General features: G+C 51.8%; 1 protein-coding gene across 3 annotated transcripts; it reads left to right on the top strand.

Annotated features, from left to right (window-relative positions):
• Positions 1–1,473: 1,473 nt before the first annotated feature.
• On the top strand, positions 1,474–24,514 carry KCNG4 (potassium voltage-gated channel modifier subfamily G member 4). Of its 3 annotated transcripts, none has more exons than XR_014792937.1 (4): positions 1,474–1,915; positions 3,624–4,392; positions 16,835–18,479; positions 23,738–24,514. XR_014792937.1 is itself a non-coding variant. In XM_084861322.1 (4 exons), the coding sequence occupies exons 3-4, from the start codon at positions 3,637–3,639 to the stop codon at positions 17,603–17,605; spliced, it is 1,527 nt and encodes a 508-aa protein (XP_084717448.1). In that variant the 5' UTR covers positions 1,785–1,915; positions 2,287–2,495; positions 3,624–3,636; the 3' UTR covers positions 17,606–18,799. The 3 variants fall into 3 exon arrangements, 2 of the variants coding, with proteins under 2 accessions (XP_084717447.1, XP_084717448.1); XM_084861322.1 differs by lacking the exon at positions 23,738–24,514 and adding an exon at positions 2,287–2,495 and having other exon boundaries at positions 1,785–1,915; positions 16,835–18,799; XM_084861321.1 differs by lacking the exon at positions 23,738–24,514 and having other exon boundaries at positions 16,835–18,799.
• The last annotated feature ends 609 nt before the right edge of the window (positions 24,515–25,123 follow it).

Below are 25,123 nucleotides of genomic sequence, written 5' to 3'. Positions count from 1 at the left end.
GTCACCCAGCCAGGGAGTGGCAAGTTCTTGGTTTGAGCGCATGCACTCCAGATCCAAAGTGGAGGGGGACAGGCGGGAGGAGATTTCGCCGGAGGTTAAGTGGAGATACACAGTAAAGAGCTGAGAAATGGGGAAGGACAGAGAGGGAGTGGGGACCAGCATGAGCCGGAAAGATCCTTTTGGAGTCTGGTCACTGTCTTCACAGCTGTGGGTGCTGAGAAAATCGGGGAGGGAGGAAGAACAGGGTCTCTGAATGGGCTGAGTGTGGAGCCTGGGCCCCAGCGTTTACTAGGGTTTGGGTTACACTGACGGACCTACTACGGGAAACTGATCAGAGTGGGGCCAACATAGGGAGGCAGGGCGTCTCGTGCCTGCATCCTCCCTTCTGTCATCCCCCACCCCAGGTCCTCAATCATTTGGCATCATCCACCTCAGGCTCCAAGGACCAAAACCACCTCCATTCGATCAGCTTCTCTGACGGCGTGTGGGTCTGTCCCCACAGCCCAGGTCACAGGTCGCCCAGTAAGGCCAGCAGCTCCTGTGACCCTCTCCAGGCTCAAGCTCAGCATTTCCTCCCGGATCCTTGCATCAGAACTGGAAGTCTTATGTACAGATTCCAGCCAGCAAGGTGACCCTGGGCAGGCCTTGTCCCTAGGCCTCCAGACCTTGCCCGCAAAGCAAAGCTAATAACAATAACTTCCTTCTGGAAGCCAAGAATCTGGGCCTCAGAACCTCTTAAGGAAATTAAGAAGAGCCACCGTGCAGGGAGCACCTACACGAGAAGATGGCTTTGCCATTTCATCCATCACTTCTTTGACTGTCCTCACTTGACCAGTGAGAGGCCCAGAAAAGGACAGTGACAGACCAAGGACACACAGCAACGTAGTGCAGAGCTGAGGCTAGGACCCCGACCCTAGAGACCACTCCTCTTCCTCCTCCCCACGAGCACACCCGTCAAACCCACAGAGGGGCCTGCTCCGAGCTTCTGCCCCAAACCCCTCTATTCTCATATTATTTTTTACAAACAAGAAAATGAGGCTCAGAGGTATTATTAAGTCACCTGCCCAAGGTCACCCAGCCACTCACGTTGGAGCCAGGGATACAGGCGTATGTGATTCCAGGCTCACACCTATGCCCGGTCCATCATGCATCCTTCTGAACTCCCAGCGGCGGGAGGCTGGGCTTCTCTGAGCCTGTCCCAGACCTGGGCTGGTTCAAAGCAGCAAAAAGTTCCTCCTGCCGCTTCCAGCTGAGCACCTGCCCATCAGCGGCACCCCCCTCCCTCCCGCCTCCCGCCAAGGAGCCTCCAGGGTGCCAGGGACGGATGCCTTGGCCCCAACTTGTCCTCTGCTCCCTCCGAGTTATGCTCCTCCTTGCAGGGGAGGGAGGGCAGCTCTCCTAGCTTTCCAGGCGGCTGGCAGAGCAGCGGCAGCGGCGGCTGCTCCAGCCTGCTGCCTGGCTGATGGAGAGATTATTCCTAAGCCCTTCCCATTCCCCACCCCGCCCCCCGCCCCTGGCAGGACCACACTGGCTGTCCGGTGGGACCCGGAGTGCGTGCAGAGCCCGCAGCTGAAGCAGGACAGCTGGACCAGCTCTCCCCCACAGCGTGAACCCCTCAGACCTTTCCCTCTCCTGGGGAGAGGGGCTCCTGTGTCCTCTTAAACCCCCACCCCACGCCCCCAGGGCTGTTCTGCAGCTGCTGGTGAGAGAGATGCAGCATGAACGGACTCCGGGTTTCTGGAAGAGACGAGGGAAGAAGGTTGGAAACTAACTCTGCCAGGAACTGCCGTGTTTGGGATTTCCTTGTCTTTCCCTTCACTTCCACCACGAGCCTGTCTCTTGCCGGGACATCGAGACATGGGCTCCTCTCGCTGCGCAGAGAAGCAGCTGGGAACCGGCTTCCTGAGACGGGAGGGTGAGTTGCACTTTGGGGGAAGAAGTTATTGTTTGCTTCAGGGGTGGGCGTGGGCGGGACATTGAAACACCCTTGGCCAGAGTGCCGTCCGAGGGACCCCCTCTCCCGTGCTCTGGAAGGAGCTCTGTGTGCCGGCTGTTTCGGGGAGCAGCGGATGGCAAAGTTGGGGTTGTGCCGTGAATGCAGAAAGTGCAGTGTTGTGGGTTCTAGAAAGAGCCCCAGGTTGAGACATAGGAGTCCGGGCTGGGTTTGGGTGCGTTGTGTGACCTTGGATGAGTCACTTCAGCTCTCTGGGGCTTGGTTTTTGCAGCAGGAAAAGGAAAGCGCTTGGGAAGGGCTCCCTGGATTTCAGAACGCTCTTCTCTCTGCAGGCTGCGCATCTTCCTCTGGCCATACGTTGTAGACGGAGTAATGCATGCAGGATAACCTAAGGTGGTGTGGGGAGCAAGTGTGAGATGCATAGGCTGTGATTCAACCGTCGCTGCCGTCTGCCGGAACCCCACTGGCTCTGAAATGGAGAGGAACTTTGATTCCCATTCAGCGGCCGAGTGTTTCTCTTGATTGGAGTGCATCTTGGAACGTAAGGTTGTAGATGCAATGAAAAGCATAGGGCACGGCTGTAGGATGCTGAGAATAACTATGATGGGGGTGATTTTACAAAGGCGTGGGCCACATCTAAAACTCTATCCTCAATCAAGTGCCCCACGTAAGGCTGAAATGGGGAGAGAATTCGAGGGCCCCTCGTTTTGCAGATGACAAAACCGAGGCCCAGAGAGGGAGAGTCACTGGCTCAAGGTCACACAACAAGAGTAGCTGACACAAGCACCCAATATACATAGAGGAGCACCATCATGGAGTACACAGTCCTCCACACGAGAAGGCAGGCAAGAGGGATAAGGTGACATTGTAGAGCTTCTCCTGAGAGTCAGATGCCACCGTCACATTCCTTCTTCCATATCCTTCTGTGCCTCTGTTTCTCCGTATGTAAAATGGAAATAGTAAAGTCGACCTCATGGGGTTGGTGAGATGAGTTAATAGAGAGAAGCACGTACAAGGTGCCCGGCTTGTCCGAAGCATCTGGAACTGTTCTTAACATACACTTCCTGTGTATTATTGCATGTAACCCTCTTCATGCCCCAGGAGGCGGGCACTCCAACGTCCCTGGCTGCGTAGATGAAGCAAAGGGCTCAGAGTGCCTGAGTAATCCACCTGTAGTGACAGTCCATCAGGGGTCAGAACCTGGCAGTGAACTTGATAACCTCTGACACACGTAAGCCCTGTTTTGACCAACTGCACCTTTTTCGAGGTTGATGCTAGTCTTGTCATGGAATGGACGATGCTGAGATCAGAGAGGTTAAGGTACATGCCTGGGACCACACAGCCTAGAAGGGGCACAGTCCTGACTTGTTCAGCTCAGGACCCAGCTCCTCCAGTCCCAGTCGGTAATGTGTGTTCCAGGGAGATTTTTCTGAGAGATAAATGTATGCTTCACAGGAAGGGGATGGCAGTGTCTCCCTTTGTTCACGGAAAGATCCCCAGTGAACCCAACACATCTGTGTTAGAAGGCAGATGAAAAGAATGAAACATGCAGATACAGTGGCAGGAAAGTACTAAGCCGTTTGGGGGGAGAAAATGTCTGTAACCAACCAGGACTCTGCCTTGTGACTGATTTCTCTCGCCTTCTTGCTCTCTCCCCTTTGGGTGCCAGGTCATCTACCGCGATGCCCATCACTTCCAGGGTCAGGGGACTGCATCCCCGACACCACCACTCCGGCTCCTGCGGCAGCCCGCTGAGTCAGCTCTTGCCTGGCCCCGTGGAGCCCCCGTCCATCAAGGGCCTGTACTACCGCCGGGCCCGGAAGGTGGGCGCGCTGGACGCCTCCCCCACGGCGGACCTCAAGAAGGAGATCCTGGTGAACGTGGGGGGCCGGCGGTACGTGCTCCCCTGGAGCACGCTGGACGAGTTCCCCCTGAGCCGCCTGAGCAAGCTCAAGTTCTGCCGCAGCCAGGAGGAGATCGCGCAGCTCTGCGACGACTACGACGAGGACAACCAGGAGTTCTTCTTCGACCGGAGCCCCAGCGCCTTCGGCATGATCGTGAGCTTCCTGGCGGCCGGCAAGCTGGCGCTGCTGCGGGAGATGTGCGTGCTGTCCTTCCAGGAGGAGCTGGCCTACTGGGGCATCGAGGAGGCCAACCTGGAGAAGTGCTGCCGGCGGAAGCTGCTCAAGAAGCTGGAGGAGCTGGCGGAGCTGCGCCGGGAGGAGGAGTCCCTGCAGCGCCAGCAGGAGGCGGGCGGCCCCGCCGCGGACCCCTCGCGCTGCGGGCTCTGCATGGACTGGCTGCGGGAGACGGTGGAGAACCCGCAGTCCGGGCTGCCCGGGAAGGTCTTCGCGTGCCTGTCCATCCTCTTCGTGGCCACCACGGCAGTCAGCCTGTGCGTCAGCACCATGCCCGACATGCGGGCCGAGGAGGACAAGGTGAGTGGCTTCTGACCAGCGGCCGTGTCCCCTTCAGGCCCCGTGCCCAGGACCCACGAGATGTAGGGCTAATGAAAATGTATTTTTTGTTTTTGCTTGTTTGTTTTTAAATATATTTTATTGAGTTGGGTTTTTTAAAAAATATATTTTATTGATTTTTTTACAGAGAGGAAAGGAGAGGGATAGAAAGTTAGAAACATCGATGAGAGAGAATCATCCATCAGCCGCCTCCTGCACACCCCCCACTGGGGATGTGCCCACAACCAAGGTACATGCCCTTGACCGGAATTGAACCTGGGACCTTTCAGTCCACAGGCTGACACTCTATCCAGTGAGCCAAACCGGTTTCAGCTGAAAACCTTTTTAATGTCTCTGAAAATAAGGGGGGAGGGGGAGTGAAGAGTATCCAGCGTGGATATATTCATGTTCAGACCAGCGTGGTTGTAAAAGAGAACCTTTCGTGTATTTTTTGGATTTCATGTATTATCTGTGGCCCACGAAGGCCACAGTACCATGGGCCACGGAAGTCATGAAGTGGCCCTGCTTCTGATCGTGAACCCTGGACACGGACAAAGCCACCCCTGTTCTCATGGCTCCTGATTCTGTACCGCTAGCAAACAGCTTCGTTTCTCTTAGCCTCAGTTTCCTTCTCCGTAAAATGGGTACCATTTCCGTGAGGTTTTACACATTCTGGGCACTTGTGGAATTATCGAGCAGCTGTTCTGTGCCACGCACTCTGCCAGGCCACACACGCCTGCCTTCCTGAGCCATCATTCCGTGGGCATCCCAGCTGCATTTTCAGGGAAGAAACAGAGGCTCGGGGCACTAGCTTGCTCAGAGTGCAGAGTAAACATGCCAGTGGTGGTAGAGATACTCCGCCCTCACTTTTCCTGCTTGGTCCTTCAGGCCAAGCTCTCAGCCACTCCTGCTGCGTGGGGAACTGGGAGGTGAGCTAACTTTTGTATCTGCCCCAGGAAGCCAGAGCAAAAGACTCTCTTGCCTACTCTTGGACTCTCTTTCCAGGAGCCAGGGGGTCAAATGGTCTAAGAAATAAGACTCTAACATGTTGTTGGGAAGGTATTGGAGAGCTTCAAACTGGGACCTGGGTTGATTCCTAATTTAAAGTGTTGCTCCTGCCCAGCTCTATCCTCCTCCATGGCTCCCCATCACCCTCACTTACAGAGCTCACATTATAGTAGATGGAGGAAACACATCCATAAGACAGTGCCCCCTGTATATGACTCAAAACTGTTGTTAGTCGATGAAAGGTCCCTTCCCTTAAAGATATATTGCATGGCAATATGGCAGGATCAGAGAACTCTCCAGATAGAGAGGACTTAGATGGAGAACCAGCCGGTTCCTCACACAGAGTAGGCTCTCAGCAATTGTTTGTTTGATAAAATGTATCGTATCCAACATATACATGTTTAGTCCTAAAGAAAACCAACCAAAATGTTCCACTTTCTAATAGCTCCCCCCCCTCTTCCTCCCCCCCCCCCCCCCCCCCGATCGGGGATACAGCTTCCATCATAGGCATTTTTTCATTCTTCAGCATGGTATCATGTGATTTAGGATCCTGCCTGTTCACAGGAATATTTACACGTGGACACTGCAGTGAGAGATCGGGACAAGATAACTGGCCTCTGTCCCCCATTTCCAGTAGCTGAGGGGCGGCCCTGGCTTTCCCCCAGCCTGTTCCTCCTAGGGGCTGCCCTGGGGGCCAGGATTTAGATGGTGCAGCAGGACAAGGTCTTTTCAAAGCCCACCGCTCTGAAAATCGCCCAGGCTGTGAGCCCACGCTTAGTTTAATGAAAACTCGGAAAATCAAATGAGCAGTGGGCGAGAGGCCGCAGAGCCAGGCAGCCCCGAGGCTGAGAGGAGCCATCAGCTGCTTCCTCTGCTCTGGGTTAAAGGGTGTCTGTCACCTTGGGAAGCCGCCTTTCTGTACGCTGCCCCTAGAGAGGCTGGGAGGCGCGGCCCCCAAAAGAAGGTGCCTGTTTCCCCGCTTTGATAATCACAGCTGGAGCGCTGAGGACAGGGCTCTTACATTTACATAAAAAGATGATGTTCTCTCCCAGCCACACATTCCTGGTTTTTTCATTTTTGCCCCCAAGGATGTCAGCCTGAACGCAGTGAGCTGAGGGCATGCTGGCAGGATGCTTCGGGGGATGGGCTGTGCAGGGAAGCACGGGGCCCAGTGGTCCCCAGCATCGCCCACTCAGATGAATTAATGCCAATCCCCCTTCCCCCCATCAGACTCGAAAAGTATAACGCTGGGCTGGGTGGAGAGTTAGAAGACACCCGAAGAAAGTAGTCTTCCTTTTCCTGTCTCTTCTCGCAGCAACATCCCTTAGAGAAAACGTAGCAGTTGGGGTGGAAGGTCTGTGCCCCAAATTGCAGATGGAGGAGGGAGGAGGCAGTATAGACAGAAAGGACCAAGCCAAGTGCCCAAGCACCTCTGGAAGCACTCAGTCCGTGCTGGGTTCCCCCAGGGAGCTCATCTCTGAGTGGATGAAAGGACGATGCTTGTTAGTCACCCTCATGAGGCTGGCATTGACAGACCAAACCAAGTCCTTGCGGCAGCTTTGGAAAGTGGATACGTGGCTGCCCCCATTTTACAGGTGAGGAAACTGAGGCTCGGGGAAGTTGGATCGCTTTCTGAAGGTCACAGTATGTGGCAGAACCGGACTTGCATCACCTCTGCTTGGCTCTAAAACCGGCCTCCACCGCCGGGCCACTCTGCCTGCAGTCCGGATCCTTGGCCTCCCTAGCACTTAGCGTTTCAGAGGCAGCCAGACCTTGTGAGGTGCTTCTCTGTCGGGTGTGATGGTTCAGACCACAGACACTCTGGGACTGAATCTTAGGCCCCCGCTCCCCTGTATGACCTCATTGACCTCAGAAAAGTCAACCTGGTTGAGCCTCAGTTTCCACATCCGTAAAATGGGGATGTGATTAGCCCTTTCCTCAAGGGGTGAGGGTGACTTATTTGTGTAAGCAGTTGGAATAATGCTGACAGATAAGAAGTGTCAAAAAAGGTAGCTGCCATCATCATTATTCACTTATTCAGTACTTATTAATAGGAAATCACAAGTTTTTTTTTAATATATTTTATTGTTTTTTTGTTTTTGTTTTTTTGTGGTTTTTTTTTTTTTACAGAGAGGAAAGGAGAGGGATAGAGATGATAGAAACATTGATGAGAGAGAGAAACCAGCTGCCTCCTGCACACCCCCCACTGGGGATGTGCCGGCAACCAACGTACATGCCCTTGACCGGAATCCATCCCGGGACCCTTCAGTCTACTGGTCAACGCTCTATCCACTGAGCCAAACTGGTTTCTGCTGGAAATCACAAGTTTTATTGATTTTTAGAGAGAGAAGAAGGGAAAGGGAGAGAGAGATAGAAACATCGATGAAAGAGAAACATTGACCGGCTGCCTCCTGAACATCCCCTACTGGGGGGATCAAACCTGCAGTCTAGGCATGTGACCTAACCAGGAATCGACCTCTTGGTTCATGGGTCGGCGAAGCTCAACCACTGGGCCACACTGGCCAGGCAAAATTAAGCATCTGAAAGTGGACCATTAATACAGTGGCAATTAAGTGCATTCACAGTGTTGTGCAGTCGACACCTCTGTCAAATTCCAAAAGAAACCCCGGTACCCATTAGGCAGTCTCACTCCCCATCCCTCTACCCCACCCCACCACACCCCAGCCCCGGCAACCACCAATCTGCTTTCTGTCTCCATGGATTTCCCTCTTCCAGACATTTCATTTACGCGGAATCATGGAATCCGTGGAATCATGGAATCACATTGAAGTATTGGCTGAGTAATACTTCCCTGTGACGTCACGATTTGCTTATCCTTCCATTTGGTGATGAATGCTGCAGCTTTCCAAGTTCTTTGCTTCCCTCTGCCCGTGACCTCTGCCAAGACTGTAACTCTGTCATTCACTCAGCGCCCTTCCACACGGCCTCAGCCCTCGCCCGGCAGGTCTGCTGGTCAGAGCACCCTCCCTCCCCCTGGGGGAGCTGAAGGTCACTGTCAGCTGCTGTCGAACACTCATTCGTCCTCTCTCCACCTCTTTCTTCCTCTGTGCTGTTCCTGAGACATCCCGACAGCTGCAGACAGAGTCTCACCATGGAGAGGAGCCAGGTCTCTGTGTTGCTAGTCCTGGGTTCACATCCCAGCTCGGCCATGCCCTGGCTCTGCCCTTGGACAAGTCCCTCCGTTTCTCTGTGCCTGTTTCCTCACCAGTCAGAGTGGGTAACGGTAACGCCTACTCAGAGGGTGGTGATAGGATTGCATGATCCTATTTATCATGTGTTGGCACAGAGCGAACCCCGCTGTTTTTGCCCACCGTTTGGGACTCACCTCACTCCCCTTCCACCTGCTCATCTGCTTTGCTCATCAACTTCTCTCCCAGCTCCTCGGAACCCAAATGGCGGCGGCCAAGTCAGCGGCCAGTTCACTCAAATATCTTCTGTTTCCAGTGCCCGTCGCCATCCTTCATGCAATCGCAGATCTTCCCTGAGGGCCTACTCAGTGCTGGGGACACAGTGTGCTGGGGACACAGTGGGGACAGGCACAAACCTGCTCTCTCTCTACCTATCTGGCAGCTTTTGCTCATTTCTCCTCCTACCCTGGATCTGCTCCTGTGCCCGAGGTCTGCTTGGCACACACACCGGATGGCGGCTGCGCACAGTGCCCTGGTCCCAGGTCCCAGGTGGGACCCCGGGGCACTGCTTCTCACTGGCCCTCACATCCTGCGCTGTGGCTCAGGCCTCTCGCTAAGGGGCAGGGCCAGGGAAGGAGCACAGAGAGATGTTTTGAAAGACCAGGTGGAACTCCTGGGGACCCGGTGAACCTGCAGCAGGCTGGGGGAAATCACAGGCAGGAGGAGGGAGGAAAGAAAGGGAGGGAGGGAGGGAGGAAGGGAGGGAGGGAGGAAGGGAGGGAGGGAAGCAGAGAGGGAGGGAAGGAGGCCTGAGCTGCGGGTGGAGCTGTGGGAGCAGCACTGAGATGAAGAGGAGTGAGAAGTGGCTGAATGGGCCCTGTTCCCAAGGGCAGCTGAGAGACTGCTGCGGGGTCACTGGGGGCCGGTTCCTGAGGTTCCTTCAGGGAGGGGTCCGGGGCCCAATTCTCGACCTTGGAGCCTTCTCCTCACCCTCTGTCTCTCACAGCGATGCCTGCCTGTCCCATTGGGACTATGGCCAGCGCCCTCCTCCGGTGAGTGCAGCTCGACTTTGGGGCTGCAATTTGGACCTCCCGCCATTTAATAAAAAGCCTGGAGCTGGAGCCAGCATCTCCTCCCCAGCTCCACAACAATCGCTGCTCTCTGTCTCCTCCCGGCTGAGTGTCTCCTTTCTCTCCCACCTTTCCCGAGTCTGTAGTTCACGCTGCTCCTCCTGCCTGGTCATGCTCCCCCCTCGGTGCCCAGTTCCTAGTCCCCTTCTGCTAAGCTCCACACACTCCCAGAGCCCCTTCCCAGGGAGCTGGGAGGAGGGAATCCGGGGAGGGGGGGGGGGGGATGGGGAGGACCGGGGAGGGGGTTTTTGGCTCAAGGCAAAGGGAGAGTAAGAAGAGTGTTCTGGAAGGCCTGTAAAGGAGGCAAGCGATGGCAAAGGGGAAGGGGGAGGCCAGGGAGAGGAATGAATCAGCACAGCCAGGCCCAGAAAAGTGTCAGAGGAATCAGCCCTGACGTGAGGCCAGGGCCAGAGGCAAAAGGCGGGGAGGGCGGTGATCAGGGGTGGGGGGCGGGAGGGGGGGGGGGGTCTGAGCTGCGGAAGAAGCTGTGGGACCAGCGCTGAGCTAAAGAGGAGGTGAGAACTGCCTGGATCTGGCCGTGCTCCCAAGGGGAGCTGGCAGGCATCGCAGTGAGAGGCAGAGGGCGAGGGGGGAGCTCCAAGGTCAAGAATTCAGCCGAGTCCCTCCCAGATGGAACTTCTAGAACCGGCCCTCACTGATGCTGTGGCAGCCCGCCGGGCAGCCTGCCCAGCTGGACCCCAGGGACAGTGGCTTTGCCCTCAGAAAGCCCTGCCCACCCACCCTCTGGCCCAGAGTCTTCCAGCACAGCTCGACTCCGGAGCCAAGAAATCGGGGCAAGGCCGAGGGACCCCTGCCTACTGCCTCCGCACCCGGGATGGACCCTGGTTTCTTTTTTTATTAAGTTAAATTTGCATCCTATAACATCCATCCTTGTAAGGTGCGGTCAGAGGGTTTTAGTATACCGTTGTGCAATCGTCACCGCTATCTCATTTCAGGACATTTTCGTCATCCCTAAAAGGACCTCTGCACACAACCAGCTGCGCCCCATCCTCCCACCCCCCGGCCCAGGCAACCACAACCATACTTCCTGTCTCCATGCACTTGCCGTTTCTGGACGTTTCCTATGAATAGGACCATGCCATCAATATCTGGCCTTCTGTGTCTGGCTTCTTACCCCGAGCATCAGGGTTTCAAGGTTCATCCAAGTTAAAGCGTGATCAGTCCTTCGTCCTTTTTTATGGCTGAACTAGAGGCCGGGTGCGTGAATGACACCAAATGTTTATTCGTTCTTCCGTGGATGGGCATTTCGGTCGGTTCCACGTTGGGGTTGTTAGGAATAATGCTGCGATGGATGTTCATGTACAAGTTTTGGTGTGGACGCCTCTTTTCCGTTCCTTCAAGTAGCTACCTGGGAGTGGAACTGCTGGGCCAGACAGCAAATGCATGCTTACCCTTTTGGGGAACCACCGTTCTGTTTTCCACGGCAGCTGTACCATGTTACATTCCGCCCAGCCAGGTGAGGGGTTCTCATTTCTCCATCCTGTCCAATACTTGTTATGCTTTGTCTTTAGAATCCTAGCCATCCTAATGAGTGTGGATGGTAGGTATCTCATTGTAGTTTTGATTTCTGACCCAGTTTGGTGGTGTTGTTCTTTAAACTTTTCATGATGGAAAATGTTAGGCATTTGCAAAGTAAACAGAATAATATAATGCACCCAAGTATAACGCACTCAGCTTCCACAATTGTCCACATCTGCTATTCTTTTTTTTTTTTTTTTTTAATGTTTTTATTGATTTTGGAGAGAAGAAGGGAGAGGGAAAGAGAGTAACATCAATGCTGAGAGAGGATCATTGATTGGCTGCCCCTTCACGCCCCTTTCTGGGGACCGGGCCTGCAACCTGGGCATGTGCCCTGACTGGGAATCTAACTGACCTCCTGGTGCATAAGTTGATGTTCAACCACTGACCAGCAACACATCTCCACCCTTGTTCTCTCTCTCCATCTCCTCCCTACTCCCAGTCACTTATTATCATTCACGCTATTATTTTACAGTTTTATAAGTAAAATGTATGTGCATTAAAAAGCACAATGTATGCCCTAAGTGGTTTGGCTCAGTGGATAAAACGTCAGCCTGCAGACTGAAGGGTCCCAGGTTCGATTCCAGTCAAGGAGGCATGTGCCTTGATTGCGGGCACATCCCCAGTGAAAGGTGTGCAGGAGGCAGCTGGTCAATGTTCCTAACTCTCTATCCCTCTCTCTTCCTCTCAGTAAAAAATCAATAAAATATTTTTAAAAGCACAATGTATTTAGCTGTACAACTTAACAATTGAATGGCCCCATCACCCTGACTGGAAAATTCTATCACGTCCCTTCACAGTCAATCACTACCCACCCAGAGGCAGCTATTATTTGGGTGATGTTGCCCACCCTAGATGAGTTTTGCCTGTCCTTGAACTTCACATAAATGGAGATCTACATCTGGCTTGTCTTGCCCTACATCCTGTCTGTGAGATTTGCCCACATAGTTACATCGCTCACACCTCCAGCAGCTGACTCGCATTCTCCTTCACTGCATGAGGGAAGCAGAGCACTCCTCACTCCTGCTGATGGCAAGACCCCCCAAGAGGGTGACCAGCCATTTTAGTTTCCCCAGGACTGAAGGGATCCTGGTGACCTTGGATTTTCTGCCCTCAAATCCAGAAAATTCTGAGCAATCCAGGATGAGTTGTTCACCTCACTTCCAAAACACAACCAGAGCCCTGGCCGGTGTGGCTCAGTTGGTTGGGTGTCGTCCCATACACTGAAAGGTTGCCAGTTCCACTCCTGGTCAGGGCACATGCCTGGGTTTCAGGCTCAATCGCCGGAGGCAGCCGATTTGATGTTTTGCTCTCACATTGATGTTTCTCTCTGCCTCTCCCTCCCTCACTTTCTAAAATCAATTAAAATATTTATTGGTAAAAACAAAACAAAACACACAATAGAAACTTCCTCAGAGAGAAAAAAGTAACATTTTTCCCTTTCTCCCTCTCTCTCCCTCCCTTTCTAAAAATCAATTAAAATATTTATTATTAAAAAAAAAAAAAAAAAAAAAAAAAAAAAAAACCTGCACACACAAAGGAAACTTCCTTGGAGAGAAAAAAGTAACTTTTCCCCCTTTCTATTTTCCTTCCAATATTGACTAATTTCCTGAGCTGGAGCCCCACAAACCCCTGCTGCCCCTCCGCTGGCTGCCACCCGGGCATTTCTCTGGGACCAGGGCTGGGAGGTTGGTGTAAGGGTGCGGAGCAGAGCAGCAATGCAGGGGGTGACTGGGCAGAGCAGGCGCTTGCTGCAGTGCGGGGAGGTGGCCAGCACAGCCTGGCCAGGCCGCGGGAAGGAAGTGGCTGGTGCGTGCCTTGCATATCCAAACGCCAGCACAGGGCAGAGAGGACCCACAGAGCCTTCTCTCAGGGGTCACCTTCCTGAGCTTTGGGTCACTGGCCTGGAACATTTAGTTATTCCCAGATGCCGCAGGCTCTTAGGCCAGAAGGAAAAATCCCAGACTGCCAGCGATGGAAGAGGCCTTGTAGGGAGAATCTGGCCCAGAGTCTGAAAAACATCCAGGTGCCTCTGAGTCAACAGCAGGGTTTGCCAAAATTCAGATTCCTGGACCCCAATCCAGGGTTTGGCTTTTTAAAAATATATATATATATTATTGACTTTTTTACAGAAAGGAAGGGAGAGGGATAGTGAGTTAGAAACACTGATGAGAGAGAAACATCAATCAGCTGCCTCCTGCACACCTCCTACTGGGGATGTGCCCACAACCAAGGTACATGCCCTTGACCGGAATCGAACCTGGGACCTTTCAGTCCGCAAGGCCAACACTCTATCCACTGAGCCAAACCAGTTAGGCCAGGGTTTGGCTTTTGAGCCCTAAGAATCTGCATTTGTAACAAGCACCCTGGGGATTCTGATGCACAGGGTTCTAATTCAGCTTCGATAGATACTGCTTCTGTTCCAACCTCTGCATCGGAAACTGGAGCACAGAGAGGGGCAGTGACTGTTGTTTGGCTACACGCAACTTTGTAGCAGGATTGATGAATCAGGATCCTAAACTCCTGTGCCCTCCAGGATCCTAAAGAAACTGGGCAGTCATGGCAAAGGCCTCCCAATATGTTGGAGAATGTCCTCAGGTTCCCGAAGAATCCAGCAATAGGACGAGGATATGGCTGCCTTTAACCGACCAGGCAGGCTATGTCTGTGCCCAGTCACTCATCTCAAAAAGGTAGTATAGTGTGTCTGCAGGTGCCATAGCCTGCTACCTGCTTGACACGCATTATTTCCATTCATCACAACTTTCGGAGCAGAGGACGGCAAGTCCAGAGGGACTAAATGACATGCCCGAGCAAGCGGAAGTGAGGGATGTGAACCTGGACACAGACACTCTGGATCCCACACCCTCAACAGCATTCCCACCACCTCCCACCCCTTCAGTAGGCCAGGTACAAGTCAAGAGAAAGCTGCCCAGCCTTGGACAGGCAGACAAAGGGCGGAACAGACCAGCCTGTTTTTCTTTCTCCAGTGGCCAGACATAAAGGACATTTCAATTTAGTTGTCCTGTGGGCCCAGGCGCTGGAAATAATTTCTTTTTCCACTTCAGAGCTTTTTAGTCCAAAGGAAACTGTGGTTGTCAACATTTTGCTTTTCACTCAGGCTTCCAACTGGCTTTGCCATTCATTTGCTCATCCATCATAAGTATATATAATTTAGAGTCAGGTTCTCAACTCTGGCTTTACATGAGATTCGTCTATGGGGCTACTGGAAAATTCTACTGCTCAGGCTCAAACTTAGAGCAATTACAGAATCTCTGAGGTCCAAGACTAGATGTCAAGATGCTTTTCAAAGGTGACTCTGCTCTGCAGCCCAGGTTGGGAACCACTGCCCGGGACCAAATTTAATGTGCGTACAAATCACTTCGGGGTCTTGTTAAAATGCAGATTCTGATTCCTCAGGGATGGAGAAGGGCCCAAGAGTCTGTGCTTCTAATGACCTCCCAGGGGAGGGGATGGTTCTGGTGAGAGGACTGCACTTGGAGGAGCAGGGGGGCTGCTGGGGCTCTGTTGGAAGCCAAAGGTAGGGAGTGTGAATGGCACAACAATGAAGCCACAGCAGCCCCCACCTCGCTGGGATCCCCTAGAGGACCAGTGGTCCTCAACCTTCCTAATGTTGCGACCCTTGAATACATGTCCTCATGTGATGGTGACCCCCAACTATAAAATTATTTTCGTTGCTCTTCATCACCGTAATTTTGCTACTGTTAATGAATTGTAATGTAAATATCTGTGTTTTCCGATGGTCTTAGGCTCACAGGTTGAGAACCGCTAGCAGGGTCGCCTAAGACCACTGGAATATAACACAGATATTTACATTATGATTCATAACAGTAGCAAAATTACAGTTATGAAGTAGCAACAGAAATAGTTTTATGGTTGGGGGTCACCACAACATGAGGAACTATATTAAAGGGTCGCAGCATTAGGAAGGTTGAGAACCACTGTCCTAGACAATTGTGTGAACAATTGCAGTCCATGTCACCAGGGCCGTTCTAGAGACGCAGGAGTCCTCTCTGCCCCATAGCCCCAACCCCCCCAGAAACAACATCTGCTTCCCTAGTACTTTACCCCACCCAGAGACTAGCTCAGGGCCTGGCACACTTTAGACAGTTTTGTTGGATGAATGAATGAGGGATGGCAGGCAAAGGAGTTACAAAATAGAATGTATGGGCTAAGAGACCATCTACTATGTAAGTGAGTCATTTCACTGCTCAGAACCATGTCCTGGGCCATAAAATGAAGTTGTGCTGCCTGCTCACAGCATCACTGTGGGGCTTAAGGGACAGCACTTGGGCACATGCCTGGTGCACAGGAGGGGCTTATAGAGGGAAAGGTGAAGGTTGGCTGCTATAACAAAGAGGCCCCAAGATGGAATGGCTTTAAACAAAATAGAAGTTGATTTGTCTCACAAAGAGGGATCAAGGTGAGTGGGCAGCTCTCATTCGCAGACCCAGATTTTTTTGCCATCCCTAGTGCTCCATCTTCCCTGGGACATTGATCCAACTACTGGTTCCAAGCTGGGTTGCAGGGCCAAATGAGTTGTTCTGACTCATAGGCAGAAAGTGTGTTCAGGAATTCACACCAACACCTTAAGTTCTGGAACCAGAGGTGGCATGCCTCACTTCTGTTCACATTCCACAGGTGGGGACTTGTTCTTTGGCAACACCTAGCTGCAAGGGAGATTGGAAAGATAGTCTGTGATCCATCTGAGCAGCCAGCACCCAGCCATAACTTGATAACTATGTAAAAAGGGGGCTTTGGTGGACAACTAAGAGTCTACAGCACATAATAAACAGATACTATCTTACCTAATAATAGACAAACATATCAATTGACCATACCTCCGCTATGCACACAGCCAATCAGAATGCATATGCAAATTAACCCAACAAAGATGATGGGTTAATTTGCATATTCAGGCACTTGTGCAGGACACCTGCTATGAGGGGGAGAGAGGGGGTGGAGGGACCTACAGGAGTGGTGCTCCAGACAGAAGCGAGGACTTGCTGGCTCCTGAGCAGCTGGGAGTGAAGCCAGGGGAAGGAAGGCCTATTCTTGCACCAATGTTGTGCAACGGGCCTCTAGTATAGAATAAAGTCCTAGCTGGTTTGGCTCAGTGGATAGACCATTGACCTACGGACTGAAGACTCCTGGGTTCGATTCCGGTCAAGGGCATCCACCTCAGTTGCAGGCTCCTCCCCGGCTGGCCCAGGCCCTGGTCGGGGCTCCTTCAGGAGGTAACCAATGGATGTGTTTCTCTCACATCAATGTTTCTCTCTGTCTTTCCCTCTCTCTTCCACTCTCTCTAAAAAGCAGTGGAAAAATACCTTTGGATGAGGATGAACAACAATAACAAGAGAATAAAGAGAGTATATAGTATATATAAGATATATTTAATATGTAGAATCTATAGGTGGAACCAGTATCCATATCCACAATCAACATATCAATATCCCATATATACCTATGTATATTGCTGTCCACATAGGTATATGGAATCGCCCTTCGGCATGGCCATTCCCCCCATTCCCAGTGCTGTTGCCGTCCTCCACTCTACCCTGCATTCTGTCGCTTCTCCAGGGCGAGTGCTCTCAGAAGTGCTACTACATCTTCATCGTGGAGACCATCTGCGTGGCGTGGTTTTCCCTGGAGTTCTGCCTGCGGTTCGTCCAGGCCCGCAACAAGTGCCAGTTCTTCCAGGGGCCCCTGAACATCATCGACATCCTGGCCCTCTCCCCCTACTACGTGTCCCTGGTGGTGTCCGAGGAGCCCCGGGAGGACGACGAGCGGCCCGGCGGCAGCTTCTACCTGGAGAAGGTGGGGCTGCTGCTGCGCGTGCTGCGGGCGCTGCGTATCCTCTACGTGATGCGCCTGGCCCGCCACTCACTGGGGCTGCAGACGCTGGGCCTGACCGTGCGCCGCTGCACCCGCGAGTTTGGCCTCCTCCTCCTGTTCCTCTGCGTGGCCATCACCCTCTTCTCCCCGCTGGTCTACGTGGCCGAGAACGAGTCTGGGCGGGTCCTGGAGTTCACCAGCATCCCGGCCTCCTACTGGTGGGCCATCATCTCCATGACGACGGTGGGCTACGGGGACATGGTCCCGCGCAGCGTGCCGGGCCAGATGGTGGCCCTCAGCAGCATCCTGAGCGGCATCCTCATCATGGCCTTCCCAGCCACGTCCATCTTCCACACCTTCTCACACTCCTACGTGGAGCTCAAGAAGGAGCAGGAGCAGCACCAGGCCCGCCTCCGCCACCTGCAGAATGCAGCCACGGCCAGTGAGCGCGAGCTCCTGAGCGACATGGACGACCTGATCCTGGAGGGACCCGCCTCCCCCATCAAATACATTTAGCTGCAAACCCCTGTGAACACGCCAGGACTTCCATCCAGGACTTCACTCATGGACTGGAGAACAGCTGCCGTAGATATACGGTGGTACATTTCCAGAGCTCGGGGAGCTCCCAAAGCTAAGAGGGGCTCAAGGCCAAAATTGGGGTGGTTTGTGATTCCTGAGCCTCCTGGCCCCACGATCCAGGCTGACCTTATCCAGGTCATTGTCGTTTCTCCCCTCCCTGCCCCTCTCTCAGCACATCTAGTTTTGCTAGGTGAAGTCAGTCTCCATTCTCATTTCCTTCCCAGCAGTCTTCAGCATCCCACTCTGGGTTCCAGACTCCTGTGAACTGAGCCTACAGAGTTCCATCCATCCATCCCCAAAGACCCTCTTTTCTGGGCCATCCCAGCGCCAGGAACTGACGTGGAGGGTCCAGTCACTACAAGCCAGTTCCTCTGCTCACGGCTACCAATGGTTTCCTAGTGTAGCCACCTTCCCCCAGCTCTGAAAGCTCTTATCCAAGAGAACAGACTGGCTTCTTTGCGTTAAATGGTACAGTGGCCACAAGCCTGCCATCCTCCCTGAGTTGCCTGGTACCTGGGCAGGAGTGCCACTTGCCAGCACAGCAGGACCTCCTTGGCCAACTGGACTCCTGGTAGGATATTCTCCAACGATCCAGTCCTTGGCCTTGAAGGCGAACTCTTGTAGGGCTCTGTCCCTCGAGAGGTCTGTTCCTGCTGCTGGTTCTTCTGTGGGGACCCAGGCTTTCCACCCTCCGCTAAGCCACCATGGACACAGCGTGGAAACAAGAGCAGCCTTAGGATCTGCCCCTCGCCGGCCCCCTGGACCAAGCCCTTGATGCCAGAGAACAGGCATTCTCTGCATATACTTAAATGTATCTATTGATTTATCCGTTCATTCACTAACAAATTTGGCCCTTTACATCTAGTTAGGAGGCAGATGTAGGACCAAGTCATTCGAGATAAAAGCAGTGCACGCTGAGTGAGACAGAGAGGAAAGAGCAATGAATTCTGAGCATCGGGCTCACAGAGGTCCTTCACAGAGACACAGGAGGGGCTGAGTATGGAGGGATGTTTGGGAGGAAACGCTGGAAAGGTGGGGTGGGTGAGAAGGTGGTGGGCTGTGGGTGCTGTGCAGAGGGTTTGGAAGTTTCAGTAATGGAAAGGAGATGTTGGACATGCTGGAGGAAGAAGTGATGTGGTGGATGAAGATGATCGGATGGGATGTGGGAAAACCAGTTTGGAACAGAGAACAATTGAGTCATTCAGGTGAGATCAGAGGGCCCACCTCCTGTGAGTTCTTCCTGGTACCCGGGGATGAAAATCCTGGCATCTTGTCTACTGTTTCCCAGCAAAGCACACCTGGGAGAGAGCTCAATGGCACCTCCCATGAGTGACTCGGCCACTTCTCGCTCCAGCTCTGCCTGTCCCTGGGACTGGCTCCCACCCAGGCATCTCCATTCTCCTCTGAGCCACGTACCAGGCTTTTTTTTTTCTTTTTTCTTTTTTCTCTCATACCAGGTATCTTAACAAAAATGTGCAAGGACTGAAAGAAAAATAGGTGAGCTCATCACCAACATTACGACGTTCTATAGTTTCTTAGTGCACACCCAGTGGACATTATCTACTAAATTAGAAGTGGAAAATTGGAATCAATTGCTAGTATGTGGGGCTTAATTAAATGGTCTATTTTTTCTCCCAGCAGTGTTCTGGGGGGCTAGTCTAGTTTCAGGGAGCAGACTTTCCTTCATGCTGATTGGATGTAGTAGGGATATCAAGTGAGTTGCTAGATGGTCTCTTTACCCCTATTGGCTGGAAGGAGTCTCCGATTGTCAGAATGGCTTGTTTTATCTGAGGCCAATGGGTGTGACTGTAACCAAAGGGAGAAATTTGCCAGCTGTAAGCAGAGAGCAGATGGCCTTTACTTCAAGCCATTTTCATGTTGCACTGATACATCTCTAAGAGATAACTTTATTTTTTTAAATATATTTTATTGATTTTTTTTTTTTTTACAGAGAGGAAGGGAGAGAGATAGAGAGCTAGAAACGTCGATGACAGAGAAACATCGACCAGCTGCCTCTTGCACACCTCCTACCAGGGATGTGCCCGCAACCAAGGTACATGCCCTTGACCGGAATCGAACCCGGGACCTTTCAGTCCACAAACCGACGCTCTACCATTGAGCCAAACCGGTTTTGGCTCTAATAGATAACTTTAAAATGTTTATTCAACATCTCTCTAGCCAGAGTTGAGCTCAAAGAGTGACTTGGGAATGGATGGGTTAATTCTTCAATGCAATGCAAGCAAAGCTCTACCCACTAACTCTATTTTGACAGCTTTTAGGACTTGAGAAATTGGTAACTGGAAGGCCTGTCAGAAGACAGTCTGCGCAGAGAGTTTCCCTGAGAGGATCAGTGAAACTGCATTTCAAGTGCACAGCTTTGAAATAGGGTCCATTGATTTAGTCAGGTCCTCAAAGGAATCCATGATCCTACACAAAGAAAAAAAGTTCTTAACGTAGATCAACTCTTGCATTTTACGATGGAGAGGGACCAAGGCTCAGAGAGAAAAAGCCACCTGCCCAAGGCCACACAGCCAGTTCATTTAGTTAGTCCAAGTCTCTGGTTCCCAGCGGGGCACTCTGTAGTATATCATGCTGCAGCTCTGAGGCTCCTATGACACGGTACCCAAACCCTCAAAGAAAACAGCCAAGACAAGATTATAACAACACTCTGCCATGCTTTCCTGAGTTTAGTAAATAGGGTTGACTTGAGATATCTTGGGTACCAATTCTCCTCCTTTCTTCATTGTATCACGGTCGACCTGGAAATTAATTTCACTTCCTCTTCTTACTGATCCCATGAAAAGGGTGGATGAGATGGTGGTTAAAGTCCCTCAGTCTGGACAGTCCACGATTCTAGGAAGTACAGTTCATTGCAGCATTTTATACCATGGAGGGGCAGGTAAGAAACAAGGAGAAAGGTGAGGAAAAACAGACCATGGCCACTGATTATCCATAGACTTGCTCCCTTAGCAAAAATCAGTGAGTAGTTCAACTTCAAATAGTTCACTGGCATCTCTGTAACACAGCTGTCTGCCACGTTGCTACCCGCCCCGCCCTGAACGCCTCACCCCACCCCAACCCCATGCCCCTCAGCACTTGGCTGCCTGGCTGTTCCTGCCCCAACTGCCTGCCCCTCTCACCAGCATTAAACTCCCTGCCTCATACTCACAGTGAAATGCTAATAATGGGCACCACTTTATGATATTTAGGCACCAGGCAAGTGATTTTTAAAAAATATATATTTTTTTATTGATTTCAGAGAGGAAGGGAGAGGGAGAGAGAGACAGAAACATTAATGATGAGAGAGACTCATTGATCGGCTGCCTCCTGCACCCACCCCTACTGGGATCCAGCTTGCAATCCGGGCATGTGCCCTGACAAGGAATTGAACTGTAACCTCGTTCATAACTTGACACTCAACCATGGACCCACACTGGCAGGCATGTGATTTTTTTAACATCTTATTTTGAAAAAGATGTTAAACTCACACACATAAAAATGTTGCAAGAACAAAAATGGTACATAGAACCCTTGAATACACATCTTTTTCAAACATGTTGCCTCATTTGCTTTATCATTTTCTCTCTCTCTCTCCCTCTTTCTCTCTCTCTCTCTCTCTCTCTCTCTCTCTCTCTCTCTCTATATATATATATATATATATATATATATATATATATATAACACGCAGGGCATGCTTTTCTGGACTATGTGAGAGTAAGTTGACTGCGTCATGCCCTTTGCTTTCAGAACTTTAGGATGTGGTAACTGAAGGCCTATCAGACCACCCATCCAAGGCTTCTTAGCTGAGAGTTCCATGAGATTCTGTGACCTCTGGAGATGACCCACAACAAAGAATGTGTATGTGACGTTGTTTCAAAGTGCCGTGTCCAGAGATTTCATCGGATTCCCAAAGGAATGCATGATTCTCCCTCAAAATGAAAGGACAGGAAGCTCTGAAGTAAACCAACCCCTTCTTTATAAGATGGCGAGCCCAGGAAAGCCCGATCCTCAGGAGATCCTCTTGTAAAACGACGTGCAGTCATCCACGTCAGCACATTTAACTTGGATGCAATCATTTAATCTAATCTACTGTCTGTTCCAATTTTGTCAGCTTACCTAATCATATCCTCGCCAGCCTCTCCCTGGCAGGACAGGGTCCAGCGTAGGATCGGATATTGCGTTTACTTGTCCTCTCTCTTTAGTCTCCTGTGATCTAAACCTGACTCTTTTCTCTGACGTAGATGACAGTGAGCTTCTGGATGCATATACATCCTCCTTAGTGGTAGAACTGCTCCGTGATTCCTCGTGTTTGGATCGAGGCTATGCATTCCCAGACAGGCACTGCATTTGTGAGGTTGTGTCTCTCTCTGGGTATCACAACGGGGACACCATGCTCTCTCCGGTGACAGATGAGCCCCTTATTTAGGAGGTAACCCCAGGAGACTCTTGGCAGGGAGTGGAGAGCGAGAAAGGGAGGCAGAGCTGGTATTCCAATAAGAAACAAATTAACTTCTGCGCCTGTGCAGGCCAGACAGAGCCTGACTGAAGGCCGGGTGTGTGCAGGTCACCTCGGGCTGCCTCTGTGAGAAGAGAGTGTCTACCCAGAAGGTGAGCTAGTCCCTGAGACTCAGAGCAGGTCACCTCTTTCCACTTTGCCACCAGGAGGGGGCTCTGCCAGCTCAGAATGCCTGCCTCATAGATTCTTAGAGCTAAAAGTGCCCTGTCACCAGACCCAATCTGCCCATTTTACAGTTGTGGACACAGAGGCCCAGGGAGGGGACTTAATGTGGCAAGTCACACAGCCAGGGTGGCAAAGCCAGGACTCACCAAGCATTGGACATCTACCCCAGGGGCACCTCAGGAACACAATGTCGGTTAAAAAGAGAATGAAGCTAAGGGCGCTGCAGGCTGTCTCCCGGGCCCTGTGGCTCCTCCGTTATCTGAAGCCACCTTGGCTGAGGCTGCACAGAGCGGGCCCTGCCTCAGCACAGCCTGCTCTGGACGTCACATAGAGAATGTGTGACAGTCACTCACCTTTGCTGTAAGGTGGATGGAGCCAAGGAAAGGGAACAAATTTGGGCACCCTGAGCTAAAATTAGCCAATCTTGCTGTTCTGAAGGCTTCCTTTGTACTCTGCCAACGACTAGCTTAAAATAAGATCCTCTGGAACTGTGGTCAGCAAACTGCGGCTCACAAGCCACATGCGGCTCTTTGGCCCCTTGAGTGTGGTGGCTCTTCCACAAAATACCACGGCCCGGGCGAGTATATTTTGAAGAAGCGGCGTTAGAAGAAGTTTAAGTTTTAAAAAAAAAAAAATGGCTCTCAAAAGAAATTTTATATTTGAAATTTGGCTCTGTTGACTAATGAGTTTGCCGACCACTGCCCTGGAAAGTTCAGTTTCACTGGGCACCTTCCTAACTAATCTGCTGGAGAACACACACACACACACACACACACACATACACACATACACACACCCCCGCGCCCCACCACACTAAGAGAACATTAAACAATATTAAGAAGTGATGTTGTGGCCTCTCTGGTATATGGGGGCAGGTCTAATGGCAGGGCCTGCTGGCTGACCTTGGGATGTGGGAGGAGGTGAGGGGATCCCCCAAATGAGAGGTGGCAGGGGGTCAGGGGTCTCCTATTCCAGGGTCACCGCCAAGTCAGAAGTCGGGAGGGGCAGTTGTTGGGTTCTGGGGCAGTATTTCCTAAGTGCCTGCCCTGTGCCTGACCTTGTTCTAGTTCAGAGAGACAACAGTTAGCAAGACAGATGCTGACTAGCTTGGCTGAGGCTGCACAGAGCCCGGCCCTGCCCCTGGCGGCCTGCTCCAGATGTCACAGGGAGAATGTGCGCCTGTCATGACTCACCTTTGCCGTGAGGGGGATGGAAGGAGGGAAGTCCGCAGGCAGACCACAGATAAGTCCAGAAGGAAATAAATAGGTAAGTCCTAGGAAGGAAGAGGGCAGCGTGGGAGTAACCATATGTGGAAGCCAAATTTGAATAGGCTTCTAAGGTTGCAATGGATTTGCCAGCATCTGGTTCCTCTTCCGGTCTCCCTGCAGGTCGGGGAGGCAGGGCTGAAGTTCTGGTCATGGGAATGTTGAAACACCCCTGCATGATCCTCTACACTCTCCCTCCCGCAAGTTGCATGCAGACTCAAGGAATGGTCAAAGCCCAAAGGCAGGGCTAGTGAACCACATCCTGCCCGGTGCCTGTGCTGTAAGTGAAGTGTTACTGAGACACAGCCAGGCCCATTCTCGCGGATATTGCCTATGGAGCTTTTGGGCAGCAATGGTAGAGTGAGTCATGCAATAGAGACTGTCATGGCCTTCAAGCTGGAGATATTTACTCTGATGCTTTGCAGAAGTTTTCTGGCCCAGCCCTAAGAGCAATGGAGCCACAAAATGGAAGTATCTGCATCCCGAACTTCTGCATGCTGATCTCCTGCATCAGTGGATTGTCCAAGCAAGAGAACCCTTCTCCTGTGAAAGCCACTGACACTAGGGGATTGTGTGTCACAGCAGTTGGCCCACCCCCCACCTGCACCCCACAAAGTGCTCCTTTCCTGTGGAAGCTTCCTAAGTCCTTCTTGGGCCAGACATCCCCTGGCCACTAGCCCTGGTGGGGTGAGGAGCCGGGCTCTCCCACCATCCTGGGGAGAGTCAATCTGTACCCAATGTACAACAGCAAATCTCCATGGGGAAAACGTGCACGCAAACCCATTCACCCGGAGCAGGGCCAACGTCCATGCGTGACATCTTATCAGCAGACACTTGCTCTAGTCTAGGCAATGAGCTATTTCCTTTTCACAATGACCCAGAACCATCACTGTTCAGTCCTATACAAAAGTCACCAGCCTTTACACAGATAATAATTTAATTTTTTTTTTAAAAAAAAGTGTAAAAAAGTAAAAAAGAAAAAAGAAAATAAAATAAAAGTCACCAGCCTCCACCCCCAGCCCATTTCTACCTTCAGAGGCAGGGCCAGGCACACAGTAGATGGGCAGTAAATGCAATTGACCCTCCCTTCCCAGGAAGGTTCTTTTCCCCTCATTTCACCAAGTTCCCCCCACACCCTCGTGTGCCAGCCACCGTGTCAGTCACGGGGTAGGTGGTGAACAGCAAAGCTGACAGTTTCATCCACCAAAGCTGACAGTGCCTGCCTGCCCATCAAACTTCTCAGGTGCATACACAAATGCTCGCATTTGATTCCTGTGTCTGAGATAAAGACAGTGGGATCTTTAGAAACTGAAGTAACCAACTCCATGCTCACCCTGGAGAACACTAGGATAAGCCAGCAAGATGACCCTGGGGAGTCAGAGGGGGACCCTGAGGGGGAGGCTGCGGAAAGGGGCTGGGGTGTCCAGGCTGTGATCCACGGGGCTGCCAGGCCGCACAGTGACAACAGGGCGTGCTGACATTTTCCCAAATTCATTCTTCATTCACTCA

This window comes from Pipistrellus hanaki, assembly GCF_964339955.1.
Source record: "Pipistrellus hanaki genome assembly, chromosome: 15".
NCBI classification, from domain to species: Eukaryota; Metazoa; Chordata; class Mammalia; order Chiroptera; family Vespertilionidae; genus Pipistrellus; species Pipistrellus hanaki.
This window is presented reverse-complemented; position numbering and strand designations above follow the sequence as displayed.

What these genes read in the sequence shown, in the direction of transcription:
- KCNG4 (XM_084861321.1), top strand. Translation starts at nt 1,719, where the DNA reads ATGAACGGACTCCGGGTTTCTGGAAGAGACGAGGGAAGAAGGTTGGAA. An exon ending in CGGCTTCCTGAGACGGGAGG is followed by an intron (nt 1,916 to 3,623) that starts GTGAGTTGCACT and finishes TTTGGGTGCCAG; the next exon opens with GTCATCTACCGCGATGCCCA. An exon ending in TGCGGGCCGAGGAGGACAAG is followed by an intron (nt 4,393 to 16,834) that starts GTGAGTGGCTTC and finishes TCGCTTCTCCAG; the next exon opens with GGCGAGTGCTCTCAGAAGTG.